Source organism: Python bivittatus, unplaced genomic scaffold (assembly GCF_059951505.1).
Source record: "Python bivittatus isolate LINGU-HERP-01145 unplaced genomic scaffold, Pbiv_v1 ctg000090_np1212, whole genome shotgun sequence".
Taxonomy (NCBI): Eukaryota; Metazoa; Chordata; class Lepidosauria; order Squamata; family Pythonidae; genus Python; species Python bivittatus.
The window spans coordinates 1,785,571-1,807,748 of NW_028277046.1; the positions used below are offsets into that span (position 1 = coordinate 1,785,571).

Sequence of the window (22,178 nt, forward strand, 5' to 3'; positions counted from 1 at the left end):
AAAGAGCTTTTCAAAACTCTCCACAGCCCACTGCATTTTCCTCCAAAGAAATTTGGGCTGCTGTAAAACAAAACACAGCGTTTTCAGGGATCATTTGCTCACCAGCTCAAGTTTCCGTCCTGGACATCTTGGGAGAAATGTCTGAGCGCTGCAAACTAATCTGAGACAGAGAATGGCTTACTGAGCATTCTTAAGCCAGGCCTTGTCAATGGCAGGTGACAGAAACTGAATTTTGGACCTTCTGAATACACAAGAGGTATCTGAAGCTGAGCTCAGCCCTTCTGTTAAGACAAGGATGGCTAACTGAGTGGTCAAATCCTGCAAGTGGTTTTCCAACCTTCTTGGTGATGTTCCCAGAAGGGGCATGGGGAAAAGTTTTCAGCCTGTTTTTTTTGGCTCTTGGGCTGGTGCTTTGAAGATGGGAATGAAACAAGGAAACCTCTGGAAGGCAAATGTCTATGATGCCCAGCCCACCTAAACACTTTTGGGTGTTTCAGGCAATTTAACAGTAGGAATGGGAGAAGGAGGCTCCCAAAGACAAACTGCTACTGTTCATACTCTTAAAAGCTGAAACTACATTGCCAAATTTAGCTATTTTCTAGCCAAGTATCAGCGGCCTGCTCTCAGAGTGCTGAGAGGTCCACGTGCGATTATCTTTGGTCTGAAACAAAGGAGAAGAGGAAGCTCCTTTTCCTCCATGACCCATGTAGTCGTCTTCTCAACAGGGACTGACAGCAGCTCCCCAGAGTTTCTGGTGGAAGAGTTTCCAGCCTGATTTGAAAATTAAAATCATCATCTTCTGCAATCTCTGCTGGGGCTCTGCCCCTAAACTGACCTATTCTAATAGCTGGTTCCAAGGCCAATAAAGATTCAGGAAGCTGTTATGCAAACAGCCATCTGCATGCTTCTCTGCATTAAGGGGAGAGACCTCTTCCCCTGCCTGATTGCAGGAAGGCTGTTAGAAAGAAAATCAGATATTCTCAGCTCTAAATACATAGAGATATGCTGGTTCTAAATGGGAAATCGTTCCATTGTTAGAATTCTGGTACCACCGTTACATTCTTCTCAATCAACCTTGCTAAAGAGAACCCCGTGAGAATCGTACTCGGAAAAGGATCACTTTCAGTCCCAGCAATTGCCAAAGGGCCTGACATTAGTTAATAAACGTGCAGCTTTCCCCATCCAAATCTTTTGGTGTATTTTTTTACATCTACGGAGCTGTGCTCCCTCCTGGAGTGTCTAAAATTATTGGCAAAGATACAGCACAGCTTCCATTTATCGCTGGACCAGAATGACAGAATCAGAACCTGGGGGAGACCAGGTTGGTGGGGAGGAGCTTTTGACTTCCATGTTCCTGTCTTGCAAATCTTAACAACCCATTTATAGCGATGCTTAAGCTCTTCTTAAGCTCCTGTTCTGCATGCCCAAACCTCTAGAACAATTGTGGAGGGGTGGAATTAGGCTTTCCTTATTTCATCAACCGCATCTGTTCTAGTTCATGGAGCACTCTTGCACACAAAATCTCAGGACCCTTGCTATACATGACAATTCAGCACAGATACAAGAGTGATGCGCAGACGAGACACTTAGCATGCTCAGTCTGAGAAGGTTTTAACCTTGATTGACTTATTTCACACAGCCAGAAATGCTCGATATATAAATCTAGCTGAGTGAGCAGGCAAAGCATAACATTTGGGACAGAAGAATAGAAGAGACACCCCTTCCCCTCTGCAAAAATGATTCCAACATTTTACTCTGCTTCCTCCAAAGCTTCACAAAAACAAACTCAGTAGTTCCATCCACCCCTAAACCTTCTCAAATTTTGTAGGTAGAGAAAGAAGCAGCAGCATATTTGACAAATAGCATGAAACATCATGGAGCTGAAATGAAAAAAAAAAAAAATGACCCCTTCTAACATCAACCTTCCTTCCCCGTGTCATGACAGACTGGTCCACTCTTTCTGGTTTAACCACAGGGTGATTGCATAAGTTTGCTAGCATCTTTCTTTTACTGTAATTACTATGCTTTATCTGGTAAGTGTAGGTAAGATAACTATATTAAACATTTTCTTCCGTGGCTTTATTTTTTCATTTATTGGCTCATCTTCGGTTAATTACGTTGTAATTATGTTAGGTAGTCTCATATAAAACACAATAGACAAGAACTCTCTAACAGGATGGCGCCTGTCTATTGTGTTCTATATGAGAATGCAAAACATAATTACGAAGTAATTAACCAAAGATGAGCCAACAAGATAATTTTAAGCATGGATTCAATCAGTGAAGTCTCCTCCAAAAATCTAGGTCTCTCATTCTCTTAAATGGTTGCTCTTTTTAAAGCTCCCAGGTATTTGATCTACTGATTTCCCCTAGTGCTTCTTTATCAGTTTGACTTTGGCATCAAAGAAATAAAATAAGTGTAAGTTTATAATTGTATCTGTTTTTAATGTGTTCTTTCTAAGTTCCAAACAATGTAGTGTAATAAATATTGTTCTTTACCTTAAACATGATTGTTTTTAAAACTGAGAAAACAATATACTTCTATGTTTTGTAGAGCCTTTGATAAAGGTTTTGTTTTGTTTTTTAAGAAATCGACTGCATTTGTACATAGTAAATTGTTTTCTTCCTGGCACTTGAGACATTTTCCCAACTTTTAAGGTATACATTCAGATGCAAGGTAAAACTTTCACCCCATTTTAAAACTTCCTTTTTAAAGAATAAAAACGTTCTTTTGACCAAGAATGTTTGCTGAACAGATTTGCAGTAGGTCTACTTTTTGTCACTTTGTGAGTTAAATTCTACACTCGGTCTTCCTTTCTCTCTTCTCTCTCTGCCTCCCAGTTCATTTCAGAGAAGTGATTAATAATACAGAGGATTCCTAAATATACTTTGCTAAATTTCAGAGTGCACCTGATAAATTATAGCTTATGTGCAGATACTAATATATTGCTTGATTAAATGAAAGTACAGCAAACCCATAGAGAACATGTTTACTACAGACCACCCCTATTTTGCTGCCTTATTAAGTGAAATTGAAACATACAAAAGTAGAGTGAGAGAAAGAGAAGAAAAATATCTCAGGCAACTATCCATAGTCACATCCAGGCAATCCAGAACGGAAGGAACCCCACTGATAGCTGCCTTGTATTTATTTAAAGACCTCTGCCACAAAGAGCTGACGCTGGAGATGACTGATATAATTGTCCCACTGCTCTTGTCACCCAGAAGTTCTTCGTATCCAGTCAAAATCTACCCTCCTGAAAGTTAAAACATTTAGATCAAGTCCAGAATAACAAAGACAACACACCTGTGTTATTTCCCAGATAACAGCATATTCAGAATGGCCTATCAGATCTCTCTTGGTCTTCTCCAGATCAAACATCTCTGGTTCCTCATTGGAAGGTCATCCTTCCAAGACAAGGAGCTATGCTGCAGATTGAATCAGACAAAGAAACAGGGCCAGGAAGATCACATGGCATGCAGGCTGGCTAGTGGAAGGGTGCTAGTGGAAGTGGGAGGACTACAGAGGATAAAGTTCTCTCTGGGAGATTGGGAGATGGATGGATGGATGGATGGATGGATGGATGGATGGATGGATGGATGGATGGATAGACAGACAAACAGACAGACAGACAGACAGACAGATAGATAGATAGATATCACTGCTCACTTCGCTAACTAAGAGCCCTTGACATCACATCTCATGTGTGTCCTGCTCTAGCGTGGAAGACTGTAGAAATGTCCACAAACCATCTCTTTCCTTTTCTCTCTCTTTACTTACACACACACACACACACACAGTTTTCCAGCACTCCCAAGCCATCTTTGTCCTGTTCCGACAGCCATGATAACCTTGCAGACCAGGCACGGTCTTTGGAGGAAGCAAGGGGGCAGGCCACATGGCTGAGAAAAGGCAAAGCGTGTGTCTTTCTCAGCCAGTGGCTTCTCTAATGAGGTCAAGCTGAAGGCAAGTGGGGCAGTAAACAGCTGTTGCCTCACTCTTTCAATTCCATCTGAGGTCATCTCCAAGCACCAACCAGATCTTTCACTTGCCAAACATATCATACGACTCTTGTTCTCCCTCTTGTATGCTCAGGAATGTTGAAGATCTCTTGATCCAATTCAAGAGAGGGGAGCTCAAGTAAGCTGACCTGAATCAGTTTCCTTTTCAGATCTGACTTCAGTGCAAATTTAGAAGGCAGAATTCCTCTCAAGTTGGGAATTGCCCACTCCCAAACTAAGATGTTACATCTCGAGGTAGAAACTAAATGGCTCTCTTTCCTGAACCCTTCAGAGACCAAATCCTGCCCTAACCTCTTCTTCATCCTCATCCCCTGCCTCCACACAGGCTGAAGCACATATGACTATGTTTGCTGCTACCCTTGAACAACATCCAGAAATTGCAACTGGGGCAGCAGCTACGTTACTCACTGGATGCCAACTGCTTACCGGGCACAATTTAATATGTTTGTATTGACCTTTAAAGCCCTAAAAGTCTTAGACAGCTGGACTATTTGAGGGCCAGCCTCTTCCATTACAAGCCTCTCCAGATTTTAATACCTGCAAAAGAAATATAAAGACGCCCTCTCCTTCAGGCGCCAGTCTATCTGCCTTCCCCTCTCTCATCCTTTAGAAAATCTGTAAAGCCATCATTCTCTTGCCATGGTTCAAGCTATTTACTTGATTTTAGTAGGATTTGGGGGGTTATTTTTAACTCTTTGCATTTGCGTCAAGTCCTTGAGGGTTTGGATGTCTGAGCAGGAAAATAGAGCATAAATCATATAAATGCAGTTCAAGACAGGGCTTTATTTGCAAGCTGTCATTTATATTTCCCTGGCATTACCCAGAGTGGCATCTTCAAGACACACCCAGCTACAGTTGCCACCATTTCCAAAGAGATATACTACTTTGAAAAATTTGGGAGTCTGGTTGGTTGGTTTGTGCCTTTGAGCCGATCTTGACTCCTGGCGACTGCATGGACAAGTCTCTGAAGTTTTCTTGGCAGCATTTCTCAGAATTGGTTTGCCATTGCCTTCTTCCTAGGGCTGATAGAGAGGGACTGGCCAAAAGTCACCCAGCTGGCTTCAGGCCTAGGGGCAGGACCAATAGCCACCATTTCCTGGTTTCTAGGCTGGTACCTTTAACCATTACACTCAGCTGGCTCTTGGAAGAAAGCTACCCGACTTCATAATTTATTCTTCTTCTAAGCCATATGATAGGTCATTTTTAAGATACCAATGAAGCTGGGGTTGCCTTATTAAGGCTTTCTCCTTTAAAATTCACTCTCCCTTCTTTAAAAAGAGCCAAATAACTCCTTCCTACATCATGCTACCCTGAGAACTGTTGTGGGTAGAAACAGAATGGCTGCATTTGCATTTTAGGTAATGCTTGTGGAATCCCGGATCACTGACTAGGTTGCTGATTTTTCGTGGTGGTGTTCTTTCTGCTAAAGGAAACTTCTTGCCTCGTCCTTTATCAGCAGTAAGGAGCGCCACAAGCTTTTCTTCCCCCAAATTATCAAATTTTAGATCCTCCTTGAAATTCTTTTAACTCCTTCCTGGAGACTGTCAAAGGAGAAGACAAATACTTAAATCCAGTGCCAATTTTTATGTGATTGATTATCCCTACTGCTTTAAATGTGCTCCATCTGGCCCTTAAGATGATTTATTGATCAGATGCTGTCAACCACTTTGGGACTGTTTTGACAAAGAAAACTTAGATATAAGTTATTTAAATAAACATGGACACAATTATTATCCATATACCATACAGGCCAAAGGGAAAACAACAACAACAACAGGATTAAGCACCAGGATGTTGAAAGGGGAAAATGAACTACAAGCACTTCTGATGGAAAATGGGAAATCATATTTTGAAACTTGCTTCCTCTCATTCAGAGCAAACAAACTCAGCAGGGAACTTCCTGGGTTTAACTTTTTATTTCAATCTTTATAATCATCTCCTCTGTAGTAGCCTGAACTCAAAAAGTGCCATCTACAGTATTGAATATGGGCTTCCTTTGGGGGCAGCCTTAAATCCTTTGCTTAAGAAGTTGGGATTTTCTTAAGGTTTAACAAGGCACTACCTATACCCAAACGTTTTGCAATACTTTTTATTTCTCTTTGTTTTCAATGCTTTAGCAAATCCAACTTGGATTCTTTGCAGAAAAATTATGCAACCCCCCCCCGTTTTTTTTTCATAAATTTAGCACTGGAATGTTACACATTCATGTTCCAGACCCTTCCAAGAATTTCTGGTTACCATGGTACACCTCTGTTGCAGTTCATAGTCCCAAATGTTTCCGTAACGCAGCAAGATTTCAAAGCTGAGGCTAAGAACAGAGCATACAGATCCCCTTCTCTCTCCCCCCCTCCCCAACCACCGCTCAGCTATGTTGCTGCTGATTATTTTTATGGCAAAAGAGCCATAAAATACTCCTGGGATTCTAAATACTGTTAATTAAAGTTATTTACAATTCCTCCATGTAGCCCTGCCCTTCCAAACCTGGGGGAAAAGGCAAAGGCAGATTCTAGAGAGAAATGAAGGGAACAAGTGGGAGGGGAAGAGAATTTATGTCAATACTTTTCCCCCCCTCTACAGTGTGGCATTAGAAATGCTAACCCAAAGTGCTTCTCAGGTAGGAATTCTATCTGGAAATTTGTAGTCAGGAAAGTGTCTTTGGAAAAGAAATGTTAATAAAAGAGGCATTCTTTCTGCAGCACATAAACAGCTAATTGTCTCTCGTTAGCGAATCCACCCTCTATACCAATTTAATTATAGCATTTTAAGACATAAGATGCAGTCACTGTGGCAGAAGTGTTGGCATGTTGGGGTCTGGCATTCTGAACTGGCATTCTGAACTGGGCTCATAATCCAACTTGGCCTTGGACCTCATTGGGTTGCTCTTGGACCTGACAGATCTCCCAGTAAAACCTTCACAGGGTCATTGGGAGGGTTAAATAGGTGATGGGAGATCTCCTTTAAGAAAGAATTGTGTATATACATAAATTAGCAGCTGGTTTGCATGTAAAAGTCTCAGGAACATGGTGCATGCTGCAGGATATGGAAAAATACCCAGATTGCAATACTGGAGGTGGGTTCTGAAGAACCTCATTCTGTTTAGAAAGGAAAAGAAACTCTTCGTCCATACAGTATGATCAAAAAGGCACAAGAAATTACCACCAAAATCTTAGTTCCATGAAGGGTGGGGACTGAATATTTCCAGAGCCTTGGATAGTTCCTTGCTCTCCTCACAGATAACAGAAATGGAATTCATTATATTGAGCTGTGAAAATTGCACTTATGCAAGGCCTGAGAAAAGTGGTGCAAATAGTCAACATGTATGCATAGGCTAGATTTTGATTTTTTTTTTTTTGTTTGGTTTTGCACAGCCCTATTAAGGCTGCTTCTTCCCCAGAGAGCCATTGCATTATTTTTATTTTGCTATTTTTTCACAGCCAGGGAGATTTTTTTCCACTGAGGTCCACTGGTACATTCTGCACCATATTCTGGGCACGACCATCCAAGGAGGGTTCTCTGGCAGTTTGGGACCAACTCCAGACCTGCCCATTGTGCTTTGCTTGAACCCAGGACAAAGCTGGTGTTTTCTTTGCAGTGCTGTGAGTTTAGTGAAGCTTGTGGATAGTTCTTTCTCCCGTTTATGGGGAAAAAAAGTACCATACGTTCCAGATTTTGGTCCCACTAACAGATCTTTCAAGGGGAAAGAGAGCTTGATGGCTTTGCAGATTCGTTTTGTAAGAACTCTCTGATTTTTTTGCAAATGTACACAGGATAAAGTTCGGATGTAGAATACAATCCATTTATTCCCTTTTCCTTTTATCTGACATGATGTATGCCGGCTTGGAGCAGGGCAGTGATTAAATGACATTGCTTGTTCCTTGTTTCGAGGCCAACAGGGGTGAAAACACTCTTCAAGCTGCCTTTGAAGGTCTGGGAATGACCGCAATGACAGCGGGGCAATGCCTTTTGATATCCTTGATTGACCTAGGTAAGGAAATGCCTTACTACTTGACTCTCCTGAACATACAAATTGGCTTCAAGAACTGACATACATATCAGTCTAGTGCCAAGTCTGTTCTAAGTCATGTGTTAGAGAAGGCTACATGTCAGCGTTGTCATCTACTGCTCCGTGGTTTCAAAACAACATAATCCCATTCAAAGTTTATATTTATATACAGACTCAGATGCAGAAGTGGGACAGAGGCTCCTCCAATGAAATAGCCCTGGCATTCGGCAATTCCAGAACACTAGTGCCCTCTACAGTTTTTCACAAAGCACATCTCTGATGCATTAAAGAAGCAAGAGTGGGAACAGTCCCTTAGGGGCACATCTCAAGCTACATATGAAAGACAAGCCTGTCCTTTGCAACTTTGAACAACACCTAAAGATTTCATGAGAACCAGGAATTCATGAGAATTGGACCTGGCAGCCCTCTATGGTGGTCCAGAAAAAGATCAGTTGTAAAACATTCAACTCTAACTTCTCTCCTGTTTTGGGGGGCGGACAGTATTTCTCAACCAGTCATGAGAATCTGAGGACTTCTGACCATAGGTACTTGACTGCTGCTCTGAAACACGTCTACTCTTTCTCCTGCCTTTCAGAATTGCTTCAAGAGATGCAACCAGGAAGGGGATCTGAACTTCCAATCTTGCTAAGTGTGGACCTTCACCACAGAAAGGCTCCATCTCCCAACCTTCTAGCAAACTGCTGGTGAAGAAAACCTTCACTGTTGGAATCTTCTATCTCCCAAGTTTCAACTCATCCATCATAGTCCACTGCACCTCACAAAGAGTCAGCACAACTGATGGAGAGTTTGTATAACTTATTTGTCACTCCGCCAGATTGTTTTTCAGAATGGAGGGGTAGATTTTCTGCCAAAGCCTTGACAAAAATCAACAGCTTGTTCTCTACATTCTTAGACCAGCTTCTTTTTTCCAAAAGTCAATTCAACAGTTCTAAATGATAACAGCTTGTTACCTAGGATACATGGCCAGGCAGTCTAAGCCACATCTCCATTTCCAGAAAGAGTTATTTGATTATTAAACCAAGGTTGGAAACTGCTTTGGATAAGACAGGTTAACTTTAGGTCAGCAATGCCATCCCATTTGATGGGCAACTCACACAGGCTGACAATTTATTGCTTTACTCACAAGATTTATATTAATTTATATCAAGTTTTAGAGCCTACCTTTCTAAAAAAGAGTCAAGATAGTTTAAAGTGAGATTTTAAGAACACAAAAACACACACAAATAATAATAAATAACTTGAACAAAAAAGTGACCTGATCAGCATAAGTAAAAAGACCAGAGAATCTTGCATTTACATAAAAATGAATATGATTAAGTGGTCCATTTTTTGAGGGTAATTGGATTTTTTAATTATCAATTGTGATAACTCTTAAGAGTCCTTGACAGATTTAGAGGTATGCAAATATAAGAAATAACTGTAAGAGGGAGTGGGTATGGATGTCTTAAATATCTGCAAGGCTTATAGCATCCATTTTGGACCCCTCAATTAAAAAAAAAAAAATAATACAAAAATTTCAGTCCACCCACTCATGGGCCACAAATGGGATGCTGAGTTGCCAAATGTTGTCTAGCATTGCTCTGATAAACTTCAGCCTACAGAAAAATATGATTTATTTGGTTTATCACAAAATGGCTGCCGTGGTGGGCACCAAAGCAGAAGGTAAATTAGCCCAGGATGCTCACTACTTTACCAGTGGGAACTGGTAGTAAGTAAGTACAATCTCAAAGCTGGTATTTTGCTTCCTATTTAAATTTGCTTAATTAAAAGATCCTTTTAAAAAGTAAAATGAGATAGAGAATACGATGTCTGAGGGTATGGCCTATACTTGGCTTAACTTGTGATTAGAGCTCAGTCAGTTGTGGTTTATTCAGCAGGCTAGCATTGAACAATGGCATGAGGTGATGTCTGAGCCTAGCTGAAATTTCCTATCTAGAGAATAAGGTTTTGTCTCCTTCAGAGTTTCCAGTAGCTTGGTAAAATCCTTCCAGGGATGCAGAAAGAACCTTCTACCAACCATTCATAGGGGGTGAACCTCATGTTTTGTATGCAAAGGAATCTTGTGAACACAAAGGAGAAGTTCAGAGCTCTCACCCACTCCTTGTGAAAGAGAAAATAATGCTTGGGAAGAAGCCAAATTGTTGTGGGTGCCCCAAAGGACACAGCCATGTGACATATGGATCATGGTGAAGGAAACTGCTTGTTGGTTACTTGTCCACCTTCTGTGAAATGCCGAGAGAACTGCAACAAAGAACTTGATTGAGTCCCTCTGCTTCAGTGGGGCCTCTTACATAGATATTTCACTCTCTCTAAGCAAAGTACTGAGAAACACTCCTATATCCAAAAAAGCCATTGTTTTTGCAATGTGTTTCTCTCTCCAGATATAAAATAGATGCAGAAATGAGTACAATTGCTTTTCTTAAGCACACATTGACTATCCAAATAGGTTGGAGGAGGGAAAGAGGATTGAGGTGTGTGAAAAATATATATATATATATATATATATAATATATGCCACCTGAAATGTCTATGGTCATATTATCTCTTTCAAATCCCTCCCAACTCAATTTACAACAGTGAGAAGAAATTCAATTGGAGACAAGGATAAGCTTTGCAACATTACAAAAGCTGCCATTGTAAAAGCACATTTAAAAACGAAATGCCTAGAAATGACAGATAATAACATCATCTAACTCTGACTAGCTAACTCTGGTCTCAGAGCTGTTCTTCCATGCAACAGAACCTATTGAGGCTTCTGAACAAAACTTAAATGTTGGTGAAATGCTGGTTTTGTGCAGTCCGTTTGTAACCCCTCCATGGCAATCATTTTGTGAGTGTGCCTGCCAGACTCCCAATGCCCTCACTTGCCCAAAAAGGTTGTCTACTTCCACAGTAAACGCTACTGGGCCAGAGAGTCAAAGCACTTATGTCCTACAGGCTGCTTCCAATAATCTTTATATTTTATGTACAATTTTGCAACAAGTCAAATGAGTAGTAGGAGAATACTACTCATAAGCAAGCTATCAACCATTTAGATTGGAATTTTTAAAAGACGACGTAGGAGACAATGCTATTATTCCAAAACTCAGCAAAGGACAACCACAAGGTAGATGACACATCTGAAATGAATGTCTCTGTTTAATCTCAAGTTACCTAATTTAACTTGTTTATGAAACATCAGTCTAGGAATTGACCAAGCTACTTTCATCTATTGGCACATCCCTTCCTTCTTGATTGCTCTGAAGTTCCTATCGCTTCTCTGACCGTAATCCAAGCTCTCCTTTCCTCTAATCTTCCTTCCAAATGGAAGCATTAGCATACTTAATAACAGAGTCTACTTTTTTTAAAAAAGAAAGAAAATCTGCACTTGCCATCTCAGAGCCATGCTGGAAAGGAAGGGCCCAAATAAGGTTGCAGTGCATCTTTCCTAGGTGAGACCATTTTTAAAACAGGGTTGTCTTGCTACTGTGGACCTGGATGGTCGCCATGAGTGGAGGAATGGTGGAGATGCCCGGGCAAAGCATTAGCTAGCATGTCTGGTTATATTCCAGACATGACAATGAGGGAAAAAATGAAGGGAGGAGGATAGAAAGGCTCTTGATTCAATGCTGGCCAACCCTTTCCACTGCATATGAGGACAAAAGGTTTTCTTAAATGATGGAGGATAGGCTGCATGGCACAAAAAACTTCACCATCCACATCTATCGTCCTTCTCTGCTCTTGCTCTACCTAACAGCACAACTGGTCCTGTAAATCAAATTTAGATTTACAGCGCAATGATGGTAACCCTAACCTCAGACTTCTCACTGGCTTAGTCATTCCTTTTCCCCTGGGCTATCTGGGAATTGAGATAGGAAGTTCTTACCAGACTACTACTCCCATTAATTTTATGGAGGAGAGCCACTATAAAGTGATATAAAATATGTGCTATAGAGATGTTGCCTTTCTAGCTTAAGACTGCAAGTCTTAACTGAGGGATAAAATCCATTACTAAGCTAAACTTATGACCTGCACAAGGTTTCTGCACTCTGCATTCTTTACCTTGGGGCCATAGAGAGGAAACTGCATAGGCCCACCTGCTCACAGTTTCTCAGATTCTTCAAAGAAAGTTCTGTTTAACCTCCAGGTAGATAGATGGGGGCGGCCTGGGAACAGATGGAAGCAGAAAAGCAGAGAAAATAGAACTGCCTGGCAAGAACAGAGAAGGGAGAGATCGTGGAGGACAGGAGAAAATTACTTCTAACGAGATGCAATAAAAATGGAGGGTACATCAATAGAAAATACACCCACTGTTACAAAAGTGGCACTGAACAGTTGCAAGGGTTGGAGCCACCACATATGGGTTGCAAAAATCCAGACTTAGATGGCAGCAAAGGAATACAAAAACCCTCTTGCCATGTAGATTTTTGGAGCTCAAATTTGGTAGCCATTGCACTGGAAGATGGCAACAGCAGATGCAAAGTGGCCTCATGTTTTCTTAATCAACAGTCTTTTTCCTCCTGTGACAGATCTGAAATTCATAACCCTTCGCTCAGTGATGACTGAAAGACGTTAGAAGAGAGCACAGGAACAACCAGATGGCTGCATTTAGGTGCTGTTCTCCAGTCTGTGAGCAATCAAAAAATCTAATTCTTTTTTTTTTTTTTAAAAACCTTTTTAGCAGTCTTTCAAAATAATGCTAAACCTTGTTTAAAAAACAGGTTTAGCATTCTTCCAAAAGAACACCAAACCCATATATTTAAGGAGCCCACTTGGTGGAAAGCACCATCAGGCATTATGGGGCAGATGCCTCAGTAGAAGCCTGTGTCAAGTCTCACCTGGACCAAAGCTGGAGATGGGATATGATTGTAGCAGGTCCCACCCCTGACCTTGTCATTAATCACATTGTTGAAGCATGCTAAATTATGGTCATATCACAGGAAGAGGGAAAACATTATTTTAGAACAGGAAAAGCTAGAGATGATTGGAAACTGTAGAGATGAGCTGCCCTTTGGATCTGAGGCTAAAGAAGGGCTACAGAGCAGGTGTGGTTGGGCTTGCCAAACCTGCTGGTGCCTCCTTAAAGAAGCTGTGTCTTTGGGCTACAGAGACACCAACAGGATGTCTACTTCCTCTCCAAAGTTCTCTCTCATGCCCTGTTGACATCTCCGTAGCTCAAATGGGCATTTCTCTGGGATTACACAGCTACTGTGAGCCCAGGAAAAGATTCAGCTTCTTTAAGAAGACCTCACCAGGGGTGACATCCATGCCTATGCCTCCTCCAGAACACCTGTTCGGCTTCAGAATAGAAACACAGAAGCATAGTCCATCCCTGTGTAGCTGCCTCAGCTGTGGGCCGGGTATGAGACAAAGGCAACGTCATATGGGCAGAACATAAAAACCCAGTTACTAGGACATGTTTTAACCATGGTTAGAGAGACATGATGAGCCATCAAATTCACTAGTGCACGGAAAGTCAAAAGGAAGGGTTCCAAAGGCAAAATCCTGTTGTCCACCTCTGCGTTTGCAGGACTTCTTCATTTCTCATACAGCGGACGCTCAGCTGCATCCCTTCGCAGTCAGTTTCCATGGTAACCTTCACTTCAATGAAGTATTGTCGGATTTTAAGAGAACAGAGAGGGGGACTTCAAAACAAGGAAAGGGGCAATGCACTAATGCACCTTCCCTCCACCAGTGGTCTCATGGTATAATTGCCCAGAGGGAAGCTACTTTTCATGACTGCATAAACATCCTGTTCCTTTCAACTTTCCCTGGTTTTGCAAATATACAGTATGTGATTTCTCAACCAGAACTTGTCTCACCATCAAGTCAAATGTCCAGGAGCAAAAGTCTGTGAATCTGTGAAGATATTGCTTAAAAGGCTCTCCTATTATAACAGTGTACCATCCTAAATTCTCAAGAAGCAGATTAATCTATTACTGTTACCATTTAACAAGTTATACTGTATTGTAGTTTTATTTAGGAAAAAGGATAAGCCAAGTGGCTTGTTGCTACTGTACAGATAACAGAAACAATATAAATCCATTCCAGTTTATCATCCCAGTTACTAATTCTCTCCATTTCTCTTCTTCAATATTTTACTTTACAGCACACGTTAGAAACACTTTTATCAGTTTCACATCACAGCTTTTCCTAACAGACACACAACCTCCTCCAATATAAATAACTTAATATAAATTCCCAGAGAAAACCCTCTATTTTAAGGTGCATTTCCCTGATGTTATTCTTTGTTGTATTCATTTTCCAACACAACTTTTAAAATATAGATGTATCATATGGTACTCCACTTTCGTAAGGACGTGTTATTTTTTGAAGGCTTCTCTCACTAATTGATTTTTACACTGATTTTTGACTTGAAAAAGAGGGGCTCTAATATAGTTCACATTGTTGCCCGTGCCACAACAAAATTAATTTTGCCAGATCTGATCGGTCTGTTCTGCTGGAAACCCACGGAAGATTTCTTTTACATTCCTATTTTCAATGTACAAATCCCTATTTCAAAAACGAAATCGAATGCTAATTAAATAGCACACCACCCTACCAAACCAAGAGGAGGGTAAAATGATTCAGAAGATTCAAAATGGTAAAAGACGCTTCAACCTAAACTAAGGACCAGGTAGGACGGAGGGAAAAAAGGTTCTGGTTTGTCTGCAGCTTCAGGCTGTGTATCTTAGGGAGCACCAGACCAGCTCAACTACCCTAGGAACCGCCTTCCACAGCTTGTCTCACTGCATCTCCTTTGTGTGCGCAGGACCTCAGTAAAGAAAGGTCAGTAACAATAGTTTTCATTTCTTTGCATGTGGCCGATGTCCCGTTTATTTTTATGCGCCTGCATATGTCTAAGCAGAATAAGCCAGCTTCTGAGGTCACAGTGGGAGGCCAACTCTAAAACTAAGCAGGTATGCCTCTAAAATCAGACATAACACAACGCCATGGCGGCCTATCGTGATCGGCGGCCTCGCTAGACAAGAACATTAGTTGATAAATCCCTCAAATGCACAAATATACTTATTATTGCTCGCTTTATTTGCCAGCCAGAATTCTTTTCCAAGAGCAGCCAAGTCTGTCAGGAAACAAAAACAAAACAAAACCTTGAACTACCATCTAGAGATTTTCAGCTATTAAGAAGTGTGAGATTTTTTAAAAAAATACTGTAGCTTATTTGCTGTTGACAAATTCCATGGATTTTCCCCTGCGATAAATTCCTTGGTTTCCAAAGCGAGGCCAAAATATACCATGTCTTCACTCTGCTCTCAGTTGCAAGTTCCAGCCACTGCTTGGCACCTCCACATCCATGTATAGACTTTCTTTTGCTTTTTTTTAAAGAATCTCATCCTGACTCCTACATGTTTGGGAATGTTGTACAAACAGGTATTTGTTGGGTTCTTCATGTTCTCCAAGTTTGGGAGTCTTCTTGCAGATGATTTTGTTACCCTGAACTACGTATAGTGTTTACCATTGGAACAGACATTTCTTGGGAATTATGGTGGACTGAACAGCTCAAAGATGGACGGTCTTCATCAAGAAGCTCTCCCTAGATCACTTGAAATCTCATGAGAATTTGAAGTTCTTACCCAATATTTTAAATTGGGTCACACAGCCTTAAGCAGCATCTAAGATGTGCCATGGAATCTACAAATGCTACATTTCTGACCCCTGTCTTCCTGTCCTTTCTGACTCCTTCAAAACCTTTCACGGATGATGTAATGGGTTACATAAAGGAAAAGTCTGTGAACCGCTGCTCTAAATTTAGAAAGTGTCTGCTCCAAGGTCTTTATTTTGCTGTATCCTAGCTTTTTATTAAAATCACCCTGTCTGGTTCATCATCTTTGTCATTTCATCCAGCCCATCTCAAAACACTGGTTAAGGGATCCCTCACTATCCATCAGAGTTTAAAATGAGATTCAGTATATATGAGCCAACGTGCCCAATAAACGTTACTTCCTGCCCAGGGTCTCCATTTTACATCATAACAGAAACCAAGAACAGCCTTGGTACAGGGTGGCAAAACATGAGAATTCTATTTCCTGAGCTCCCAGGTACAAAAAAATATCACAGGCAGTGGCTAAAAATATGTGATAATACCCAGAAAATATCTATAAAATCCCCACATTTAGTCATAGACTATATAGGATTGTATTATAAAGCGATGCACTGTAAAACCAAACAAGGGCTTGAAGTTTGGCTCAAGAAATCAAGAACATCTGCAGAAGATAAAAATGATGCAAAAATTGGGAGATGCAACTATGAGCCATTAGCTGTGGGCAGCTGTGAAAGAATAATAAAGAACGTTGGTAAAATCACAATAACCTTGCTGAGTTAGGCCTATCTAATGTATAAATCCAGATCCAAAGACCAACCAGATGCCAGCTGGAATTACCTACAAGCCATATACGAGTCCAACAGCATCCTGCTAGTTACTGGTTTTTAGAGACTATGATGGGTACCCACTGACAGCTTTATCTACTATGAAAAATATTGCCTTAAGGGTTTTCTTGGAGCACAATAGGATTTATGGAGCAAGAAAGCTGTCCAATGTAGAGATTTATTTTGCTAGAATCCTGCAGGGGCTTCTTTACTCTAGCAAAAGGTGGCTCAGGAGCTGCTGAAGAGAGGCAGGAGAGAACGCAACTAGGAAACACAGTCAAAATATAGACCTTAATGATTTCTAATGTCATAATATAGTATCCAAAATTATACGGTATAAATTAAAGGGATACTGGTAAGATATTCTTTCACTTTCCCATGTTCCAGGGACGAAAGCTAATATATATGTAACCAAAATGGCATCATACACATGTAAGGGGAAGATTTCTTATTTACTGCATTTACATCCCATCTTTTATCAAGGAGCTGAGTTTCCCTTAAGTTGTGACAACCCTGAGAGACAGTGATCGGCCTGTAAAGTCACCCAGTGGTAATCATCTTGAACTTTTGAAGAGAGGGAAGAACAAAAGGGAGGGATATTAAAAATACAAAGATGGAGGTTTACACATTATTGATTACTTTTTAAAAAAAATTAAGGCAGCAATACATATAAATCAATCCATTGACAACAGACATTACTCAAGGATAACAGAATTCTGACTGCAGGAAGAACAACAAAAAGGCAAGTGGAGAATGGAATGGAGTATCCTGGAACAGGGCAGAGCTAACTGCAATGATTAGTGTTTTGTTGCTGCTCCCACTGATTTATATACAGAACCGCTTTTTTTTTCTTTTTTGGTCCTTAAAAGTAGTTGATGATGCAACCTATATCTATATATCTCACACACATACTTAAAAACCGAAAGCAAGATGGAATTCATCACAAGATAATTAAACAACTAACAGGAAAATGTTAACTACTTTAGAGAAAAAACTAGGAGAAACAACAGATGTTAGAATAGCTTGTTCAAAAATAAAAAAGGAGGGGCCCTAAGAAGTAGCTGTAGAGGTGACCTTCTCCGTGCTAGGTGGCACCACTGGGAAGGTTCTGCTTAATGTCCCAGACAGATATACCTGGATGCAACATTATAAGTATGAATAGTCATGAGTATGCATGGAAAATATCTTCTGTGCAATTTTATATCCTGCACAGAGTAATATTCTTTGGCCTGGCTCTGAGCTTGCAGAATCTCTTGAGGAAGCATTGAAACCATGGCAGATTATGGGCTATTGTGAAATAGGAGGAGCAAGCCATTCTGTTCCACTCACCATTTTTTGGATCCAACCCTACATCCCACAATCCCCTAGCCCACCATGGAATGCAAGAGCCTGGGCTATTAATCCACAGATGTTTCCAGGCCTAAGGGGGTTTTCTATTATCACGGCTACCCCCATACAAGAGGCAAAAGAAACAAATTGGTTTACACAAGAAATGCTTCTTTGTTTTTTCCTCACCAGAGATAAAAAAGCATGTGCATAATATAATTACTAAATCAATTTACCTATCATAATGATGTTTGCGGAAAGGAAGGATTGGCAACGCATATTTCTGAACAAGAAGCCGTCCAGTTGTCCGAAATCAGCAAACATGTTGTCCAAAGTTGTCACACACCCGAGCTTAAGATTTTGTGCCTCTTGAGTCTTGGAAAATGGACGCATTCATAGAAGGATCTTCAGTTCTGCCAGTCTTATATCACGGTCAAAAGAAAGTGACAAAGTCAGCTCTTTGACCCATATTTGTCCAGTACTTTTCCTTCAGTTTGATAACAGCTGCCCAAGTCATCAAGAGAAAATCCTTTCTTTACTAATGCAAGATATGGGATTCAAACTTCAGGGTTCATGCGCAGAAAGTACATGTTCTACCACTGACTAGCTGCCTTTCTGCAGTGCCTACTCAACATCTGGATGAAACTTCTCTCTTCTTTTAGTAGAAAGACTGCTCAGGGTTCCAAGAGATCCAACTGGTTAATGCCTTTGTCGCAATCTGTGTGTCAGTCAGGAAAAGTACCAGACACAGCAGTGGAAAACGTTCATATCCTTATCATCTTTCAAAGCAGGAAATGTTCTGTTATTGTGTTGCATTTGTGTTCACTGGATGTTTAGAGGCATCAAGGTTTATTTCTTTGTGAGTTGGTTATACAACTGAGGAGGAAAACAAAACAAGATTAGCATGTACTTTCTCCTTCTGTCCTATGACATTCAGCAGAAACATATATATTTTCACAGCTTCTACAGCAACTAAGATTAAAGATGTGATTTGCTGTCTTGATAGGAAAAAAAAAATGATTGCCATGTTTACCTGAAACTTTTTTTTGCCTAACTTTTTGCAGCCTACTTATTTAATGAAGTTATATAATCACATATTAGGGAGGCACAAATCAGGCAAAATCCAATTTGAATTATTTATTCGATTCATATCTGTGGCCCAGTTCAAATTTCTGAATTGGTTTGGGGGGAAAGTTTATCAGAATTGATTCAGAGGCACGTCTAACCTTAGTCATCAATTCAGTCTGGATAACTGTTTTAATGACTCAATGGAATCACTTTTAAAATGAATTTCTGAGTTGAATAGGCACAAATTCCTTCAATAGAAGATATTCTAAAATCCCTGGAATTGAAATAGGGTTAATATGAAATTAAAACCACAGTAAATGATTTTGGTGTTAATTTGGCTATCATTACATGTTCATGCAACATATTCCCCTATTTTTCAAATGACAAAAATTCTCCTTCCCTCCACCTCCTACAAATTTACCATAAATAATGTATGCTATTATCATCTGAGCAACTACTGTTCTTGATTACTCATCAAGCCCTAAAATTTTCCTTAATATGGCCAAAAAAAAAAAGGGGGAGGAATTTGGTAGTGAATTTCAGGCTGTGGACATTATGATGTTGTGGTAACAGTGCTGCATTTGTTGAGATCCATGGCCTGTCATATAGACACACCAAAAGCCAGACCCCATTAGTCAATCACAATATGTTTTAATGATTTTATTAATTTTTTTCCCAGGGGAAATGTTACTGTACTTAAAAACATTCAAAGGTCATGAGTCAGGAAGTACTGTATTTAGAAGAAAATAGCAACCAATTTGAACATTTAATGTCATTTATTTATAATAAACTGTTTGTGAGGCCTGATTTTTGATACACCCTTCCTCCTGGAGAAACTCTATGTGATTGCTAAGAGTCAACAGCAACCTGATGGCACATTATCAATTGATCAATCAATATAGTTTCCTCTTCTTCCCATTTTACTGAAATCTCTATGAGCAAGAACAGTTTATTACAGAGGGGAAATTGTGATACTCTCAAAGGGGATGAAATCAGTTCTCAGACTCCTGCTGGAAGAACTGGCATTCATGTAATTTCCCTGTTAGCGCTGTGTTCTTAAAAAATTCTGCAAGACACTTGATCTGGCGTGAAAGAAACGACCCATCCGGAGATTTGCAGAATTGACATTGTTTTGCAAAACGACACTCTATTCTGCAAATTTCATAAGCTCCATAAAAAGAGGGACACATGAATAGGATTGCACTGTTATTCTTCAGTTCCTCTCCTTCCACAAAATATGAAATGGTACACCTTTTAAGATGCTAGGTCTGCTTCCAAATAAAGGCACATGGAAAAGTTGTAAGTCATTCCTATTTATTTGGCCATTTGCGCAAAACTATTTATTGGTTTGGTCATTTTTCCAAGTATTCCTCTTTAGGTTGCTAAGTCTTTTCTCTTCTCTTTTTGACTCCTATCTTTTTTCCCTCTCCCGGGAAGTTACAGATGTATAATTTGCTTACTTTAATAAGTCTTAACCGGCACTAAACATGAGGCAGGAACATGAAACAGAAGCTCACAGAGGATGATGTTAACAGGTTAACATGTTATCTTGCTCCTTCCACCGTTTTATTTCTAACCCTATAAATGTGAAACTAAGTGTATGGGTGGATTCCCCTCTAGATCTGAATCACTGCCCCATTCACGGGCACCTTGCTCAAAAATTAAAAAATGAAAATAAGGCGGCAGTACAATCTTCTTGAAATAGGGTCCCTCCACACATGTTGTAACCACTAATTCGTTTTCACAATTTTCAAAAAGTTTGCATTCCAAATCAAACATATTTCAGAAATGTCTGGATTCTGAGAGGTAGATTTTACAACGTTCTGAAAAGTGTAGGGTTCAAATCAAACCTTTATTACAGTCTTTGGGCCAGAAAGCACAACAATAAAATACAAAGACCTGTAGTCATTAATAAAACTTTCAAAAAATGCAATAAAATTACATAAAACACATTAGTATAGTAGCTGTAGTACAAAGAGCAGTGGCAATCACCAAAATTTGTGCTAAACGTCAACCGTAGATAGGACAGATACCACAAATGATAAAATTGGGCAACCAGGAAAGTTATGTCAGGGTCCTGGTCAGATAGAAGCAGTGAGAGACAGACATTGTGCTCTCTACCAGGGTGGTTCTTTAAAATGGGATAAATACCTATCTTGATTCCCTAGAGAGAGAGAGAGCATACGGCTTAGGGATTCCACAGAGCCATCTCCACATGGACAGAAGCACTGCTGAAAAGGGATGTTTTTATACCACCCCTGCAGAACTGTAGAGGGTAGCCAAGTCTCGTTTTTGCATTTCCAGGTGTCTGTGCCTGCCTGTTTTGGATGCCTCAGAAGGAAGCAGAGGAAGGGAGGGGAAAATCCACAGGGTTTATCAGAGCGACTAAACTGTTTGCCTAAGCTTTTGTTCCCAAGCCTGAGATTCCATCACAATGAAGTATTTCGCACAGAGTGCCCATCCCAACCGGTGCGTTTTTCAACTGCAGGGTTTTGATGACTACAGTTCTTGAGCAGGGCAAGGATGGGGAATGGGAATAATCCCAATAATACCAATTCCTAACACTTTCAGGAAAGAGTAGAGGCAAGATGACATGTTTGCTCCTCGTGGACTTGCCAAAAGCACTCTGTTGGGACAAGACGAGCTTGGAGTTGGATCCAGCAAAGTTTTTCTGACATGCTGACTCCTGCATTAAAAAACATGCCCCGACGTCCAAGGAAGAAATGGCAAACTGAAGATGGCCCCGCTAAAAGCAGAGCCGCCGACTGCGGTGGAATGAAGAGCCGGCAAGCAGACCGGCTCTTTGTAATTCCTCTCCAGACGAGGAGAGGACTTGAGATCGCCCACAAGTGCTCCATCAAAACCTGTTCAGGAGCCTGTTCAGCAGAGGAGAAACCTGCCTGCTGTTTAACAGCTGAACTGTGGGATTCATTGCTACAACACGGGGAGATGGCCGTCAACTCAGAGGTCTTTTAATCAGATTAGTCATCATGGCTTGAGGTCACTGATGATTGTCTCAACCTCCATGAATTTATCTTACATCCCATATCACACTCAAGCTGCAGGGAAGAGAGGAAAAGCTCTTTTAATTTCTGCTTAACACCCAGCTGATCAAGATGCTAAAGAAATCTGATTTTTAATCCAGGCAGGCAGGCAGTTTTAGCCAAGACAATATGTTGACCGTCCATGCACAAAGGTCAGTGGCCACGATATTGCCCTCCTATCCTTCTTCTGGCCTTCCCAAAGGTACCAGGCTGGCCACTATAGGAAACAGGATGGTGTTCTTTGGTGTAATTCAGCAAGGTTTCTCCTCCATTCTTATATAAACCTTCTCAGAAGATTTTACCAGCCCAGAGAAATGGTCCCATATA

At 40.5% G+C, this 22,178-nt stretch overlaps 1 protein-coding gene across 1 annotated transcript in view; it reads right to left on the reverse strand.

Annotated features, from left to right (window-relative positions):
- The window catches only part of PLCH2 (phospholipase C eta 2), a 193,373-nt gene that overhangs the window by 162,432 nt on the left and 8,763 nt on the right, over window positions 1-22,178 (reverse strand). The window contains exon 3 of the mRNA XM_088136706.1: window positions 17,976-18,615. Within this exon, the coding sequence (XP_087992832.1) occupies window positions 17,976-18,132 (157 nt within the window). The 5' untranslated portion in view covers window positions 18,133-18,615. The remainder of the gene's footprint in view (window positions 1-17,975; window positions 18,616-22,178) is intronic.